This window comes from Priapulus caudatus, unplaced genomic scaffold, assembly GCF_000485595.1.
Source record: "Priapulus caudatus unplaced genomic scaffold, Priapulus_caudatus-5.0.1 Scaffold867, whole genome shotgun sequence".
NCBI classification, from domain to species: Eukaryota; Metazoa; Priapulida; class Priapulimorpha; order Priapulimorphida; family Priapulidae; genus Priapulus; species Priapulus caudatus.
In genome coordinates, this window is record NW_014577928.1 from 1 (window position 1) to 6,228 (window position 6,228).

At 38.8% G+C, this 6,228-nt stretch overlaps 1 protein-coding gene across 3 annotated transcripts in view; it reads left to right on the forward strand.

Annotated features, from left to right (window-relative positions):
- Positions 1–402: 402 nt before the first annotated feature.
- LOC106814072 overlaps positions 403–6,228 on the forward strand; it is a 69,149-nt gene continuing 63,323 nt past the window's right edge. For 2 of the 3 annotated variants that reach the window (XM_014818343.1, XM_014818341.1), the window contains exons 1-2: positions 403–566; positions 4,492–4,668. In XM_014818343.1, the coding sequence (XP_014673829.1) occupies positions 459–566; positions 4,492–4,668 (285 nt within the window). In that variant the 5' untranslated portion in view covers positions 403–458. The remainder of the gene's footprint in view (positions 567–4,491; positions 4,669–6,228) is intronic. The other variant, XM_014818344.1, reaches the window with a different exon arrangement.

Genomic DNA, 6,228 nt, shown 5'->3' on the forward strand with positions numbered 1-6,228 from the left:
TAAAAGAAATCCATACCACCCACAGGATTAATACATTTATTACGCAAACTGTCAGAGAAAGTAATTAAGTGACATTCAAAAAGGAAAATGCAAAATATAAAGGATCCTGGAGGTGTTGAGGGAGGGAGATAGGAGGACAGGGGAGGGAGGTGGGAGGAGAGGGGGAGGCAGGTGAAAAGAGAGGGGAAGGGAGGCGGGAGGAAGACAACCCCCTGTACACCTCCGTCATTGCTTCGGCCTATGCCTTCCGCACTATAGAAGTGAAGAGACTTCTATGTTCCGCACTAGTGGAAGAAAATGCGGCTTTGTGTCTCTAGGTGGCAGCACTTACTGTTTGGCATGTTTTTGACGTTACAACGTGGTTCACTGGTTGGTGTGCCATAGTGTCTGTGGTATTAGTGTGCTTCATAATATTAATATCTGGTGAAATTGGTCACCAGATTAACTCATGTCAAGCCATGCAGGATTTTACGCGTAACTCTGCACAATATCGTCGTCATGTAAGGAAAACACGAAAAATTGAAGCGTTTCTAAGAGTTGCAAAAGCCAATGAAAGGGACAGCATCGTACGTCAATTATAAATTTGTAAAAAAATTGGCCTATCTCAGTGACAGTATCACTGTCTAGTTCTGTGTGTTGACTGTTGTTACGATAGCGATTATTATTTCATTTGTGGTTTGTGTGGGTGAAAGTCATAGCCGTCGAATCACAGGCACTTGGAACGTCTCAATAAAAAAAGAATAAATAAACACGAAATGTATTTACTGCCAAAATCTTGTTTCTCTACTCTATTTCAATTTTCACCTATTACTGCCAATAATTACCTGCAAATGCCGGTCAAATGCTCATCTGCAACACACAAGTACACCGCACGCACGCCCTTCATGTGCACAAACAACATGAATAAGATTCAAGAGAGAATGTTCCCTCTTAAGTCGCGTTCACACGGTCATGATTTAGCTCGAGCCAAATGGGCTAGATTTGGCTCGGGCCAAATTTGGCTCGGGCCGGTTTGAGTCGGCGCGTTCACACGTACGCAAGTGAATACGGTCTGTCAAATTCAAATTCAAATAAAAATAAATTTTATTGCACAAATACTTTGGCAGTATGTCGCGAGATGGCGTTGTTTACGATTCAGTGTTTACTTACGTTTTGTTACTTCAAATTTTTATACTGTTTTGGACTTTATTTCGTCGAAATACACGTTCGACACTCGCGTTATCTACCGCTCAACCGCTCGCCGAAAGCTGGTGCTAAAATTTGGCTCGGGCCTGGTCCGACGTTTTTCGATGGGACCAAATCTGGCACGGGCCTAATTAGGCTCGGGCCAAAAACGTCCGTGTGAACGCTCGGCTCGAGCCAAATCTGGCACGGGCCTAATTAGGCTCGGGCCAAAAACGTCCGTGTGAACGCGCCTTTATTCTTGTTGTTTGTGCACAGGGCGGGCGTGCGGTGTACTTGTGTGTTTCAGATGAGCATTTAATTGACCGGCATTTGCAGGTAATTATCAGCAATAATAGGCGAAATAGAGTAGAGAAACATTAAGACTTTTGTAGTAAATACATTTTGTGTTTATTTACCTTTTTTTTATTGAGATGTTCCAAGTGCCTGTGAGTCGAATGGTGGGCACTATACATATAACTAGCGGCTAAATACAGGAATTGCTCACGACTCTGGTTGGTCAATATAACAATAGACCAAGATCGTAGATTGATACTGCGGTTCTTCTATTAAACTCACAACACAGAGTGGTGAAGTTTAGAGTTTCTACATCATGATACATCTACAGGTTATTGTTTTACAATACACATTCAGTGCAAAGACTATAAAAAATATCCAAGCTAAATTCATCACAACTTATTTACAATCTAGCTGTGTTGCATGGTACAAATGTACATGAGCCAGACTGACAGTGTCAGCAATTTAGCGAGTCGCTGCAACAGAAAACAAATTAGGAACACGGAAACAAAATCAACATGTAGGCCTACTTATCATTAAATAAATAAATCAAATAAATAATAAATTTATGTTAATTGTTATCATTTCCAAGGTTGGAGTCATATGTGCGATTTAACCGTTATATTGAGCAATCGGAGTCGTGAGCAATTCTTGTATTTAGCCACTTGTAGTTGTATACATATATAACAGCGCTGTTGCTAAGCTCCCGGTACCGGTAGCGGCTCACTTTTTGCTATTCTCCCGGTAGTAATACTAATAGTAATAGTATCCGGAGTTGTGGACTGCACAATCTTGTTTAAAAAAAATAAATGGTGTTAACCACAGAATATTAGAAGTAACCAAATATGACAGAGCTTATCAAATATGCAATCATATTTACAGTACTAGTAATACTTACAGTTAGGCCAAAACAAAATATAGGTGTGGTTACGATTTCCCGACCGACCCAATTTATTCCCAGCGACCCTAAACATTTTATTGTCAATTTTCTTTAAAGTCAAAAAAATAAAAATTAAATAAAAAGATAAAAAAATATGAATTAAACAGTTCCTGCTTCAAAAGGCACAATGCACATCCTTCGGACATAAATAATGATCGGACATCCTTCAATAAAATAAAATATTTTCCCTACCTACCTACCCTATTTTTTTCGGCATGTAACGGTAACCACACATATATTTTGTTTTGGCCCCAGTGAAGTTTTTATTCCTTTAGACTTGGTAACGAACCTTTGTCCACCGTGGATGCAACGGTATTTCAACTCTACATTTAATCATTTATCTAATCTCTTATTAGCTGGATGTATTGTTCTCGCATCACGCTTCCAAAGCTCTATAAAGTTTGATTTTTTAAACCTGTATTTTAGCCTCTAGCTCATTAATGACTTAAATGATTCACCAATTTCAAACTTAACTTCATTTTGCGCCGCCATGACTGGTGTACTGTTTGGAGTCAGGCCGCGCGGTGGTTTTTGGGATAGAATCAATCCACATTAGCACCATAGAGATCCTATAATTAGCACTACGGTACCGGTAGTCTAGCAAAAAGTGGGCCCGCTACCAATACCGGGAGAATAGCAACAGCGATATAACAACAAGTTATTACCCATAATTATTTGTGCTGAAAGAAACGTGTCTGCCCACTATGCATGTTCCGTTTTATCACATCAGTCTCGAACACTGGTCTCGAAGCGTAATTAATCCATGAATCGTCCCAAAAAATTGAATCCAAGGTCATATATGATGGCCAAAATGCGTAAGCAGTGTCCCTACTACAGCCAGCCCAACATGGACTGCCTAATTAAGTTTCCAATAACTACGGTTTGAACGGCTTGAAATATCTGTTTGCATTGTTGCTGACGCTTTTACCAGCCCAACTTCACAAGTATTCAACGATAGGAATTTCTTCCCGTGGCATTCCATTTCCTTATTTATAACCTTTAAAACTAACCCAAAAGTAAAATCACGACATGCATCCTTATCGTAATCCTAGATACACAGATAGACTGTAGAAATTTACGAGTTCTAACAAAGTCTGATAATATAAAAAGTCTCCACAGTTTGTCTAGTACTGTTTTGTTCGGTGCCGGAGTGCCGGTTAGCACTATTTATTAAAACTGTAACATATTCGTCTATACTCTTACTATTAAAGCCCTTGATTTCTAATAAAGAATCGATACCTCTCCACTCTTTCATTTGCTGTGAGGATACAGTATTTCTTAAAAGCCTTAAGCCAGTAAGCAGATGCTTAGTTGTGCGTACATCCTCTGTAGTGGTGATCAACAGAGGGTATATATTTCCCTGCCTCTGTCACCTATCAGATACAAAAATGTCTTTACTTGATTCTTTCTTCCTTTCCTTCTAGCACTAAGTCTAGATAAAACTAACTTGAACTCGCCATCCATGCATGACTCAAATTCCTGGCATCAAAATTTAGTGGCCTTGGCCACATGCTATATGTTGCATAGCTGACGAGTATCCTCACGTTCTAGCATAAACTTAATGAAGTTTACTACTTCTGACACCATGTTACAACACCGATTCTTTGTGGATTGTGTGGAGTAAAGTAATAGACGAACAGTTATGGACGGTCTCCGTATTTATTATGTAGCCAGAGGACTGCTACTTTGCAACAATATAGGTTGTGTTAGCTACCATTTGGATCTTTGTCTTTATACCATGTTTGGCCATGTGTTTTGCCGATCCTATTCTGTAGCTTCGTTAGAGTGATCATGTGTTGACATTCATCTTTCATTAAGCCAAAATATATTTGCTGCTAGTTTATGTCCAGTGATAGTGCAACAATGACACTAACAGCCAAGTTATAATCAGGAACAGTTAAATTTATAAGAACAAAAAATCTTCTAGGATAAATATCTAGAATCTGTATAAAACCACTGTTTGCTGGTTTACTGTTGTAATATAGTAACTTCAAAGAGAATGGAATTTTAATCCGTATATATCACTGACGCAGTTTAGACTTGGATTTAACTTGTCACATTCACAGCATGGACCCTATAACTTAAATTTACAGACCACCACGGCCGGCCATAGAAAGCTGGAAACCATCGGGACTATCACACCTCTGGAGGAGATAACGACAGTGGATGACAAAATGCAGCCACCAGCAGCCAAAAAACCGAGGCGCTACACCGACGAAGAATTCAAAATCGTAAAAGCTGAGTGGAATGCGAAACTAAAAGCCAAAAGGGTAAGGTAGACGAAGCGACTGTGATGAGCTAGGTTGATGTAGATTCAGGAGGGATGTGGTACATATACCTGTAATGCTGCTTGTGCACCTCTGTTAATTTTGCTGCTTAACTCCTGGTTTATTAGATGTGTGGGCGATAATAAGGCTTAATGGGGTTGTATCAAAAACTTGACTTGATAGATGGCGCTGCGAGGCAAGTCGGCCACCGGCGCAGTGTTGCTAAGATAATCAATACGTAAGATTCAAGATTCAAAAGATTTATTTATCACCATTAATAGCACGCAAAGCAAAAGTCACGGACTAATTCGTTATGCCATTATGCCGTTGTGTTGTGTACCAAATTGTGATGGAAAAAGCGGTCATGTTTGGCCATTATCGAACCCAAATCGGGTCAAGCAGTGGTTGGCAGCTGTGAGACGAAATGAGAAGTGGCGGCTCTGAGGCACAGTGTCGTTTGTAAGCGACACTTCGATGAAGATGACTACGAGAGAAAGACAACTTATGGTAAGTTTAGTTACATTACAGATATTTTCTGCATGTGTAAATAATACATTCCAATAAAATATGATGTAATTATATTCAGGGGTATATAATTATAAACAAACTGAACCTAAACTTTGAATTTGACAAATGCCCTAATAGTAATAGTAATACTAGTACTAGTACTAGTAGTAATTTAGTAATATACTAATAGTATTACTAATAGTACTTAATAGCAATAGTGTTTTTAACTAGGTACGAAGCCCCTGATAACAATGCTGAGACCTACGGCTGTGCCGCATATCTTCTCGTGGAGCAAGGAAACAACGCCTGCCCAATCTGCACGGCGTGAGAGAGTTAAGAAGAAGTTGAATATGGAAGAGAAGCAGAACCAGCAAAGAGATGCGGCCTTTTCTGACGTTGGGGCACAAATGGAAATATCTACAGAGAGAAACATTCCTGGTGCGTTGCCATTACAAATACAGTAAAAACCCGTTTATAAGAACCTGCATTTTTCCTACTACATTAGGTATTAATATTTCAGAATATAGAACAATTTACTAGTAGCAGAAACCCATAAGATATGGTTTCTGCTAGTAGATATATGTGAAGTGCACATTAAGATCAATATATATGCATGCATAAAAATAATATATATGTATATCTATATACAAGGTGTAATATAAACTGGACATGTCATTTGTTTGGTTGGAGGAGGGGACATATATTACTAATATATGCCCCCTCCTCCAACCAAACAAATGTCATGATAAGATAATAAATACTACTAATATTATTATTAGTATTTATTATCTTACTACATCTATTATAAGTATACATACTTCAGGCTAGCTGCATACATGTATTTTAATGTTGTGTGTATGAAAGTGTGTTGATCAACACAAAGATACTAAGTATTATTTTATCAACATTTTATTCATTTTTTTATCAGGTGTACGCATACTGAGAGCGATTGCACACAGACAGACGCATCGAACCCAAGCACAACAGGCACCCAAAGTGACCACCTTTCAAGATCACTGAAAATGCTTCATGAATGACCAGAGAAGGCCTGCATTC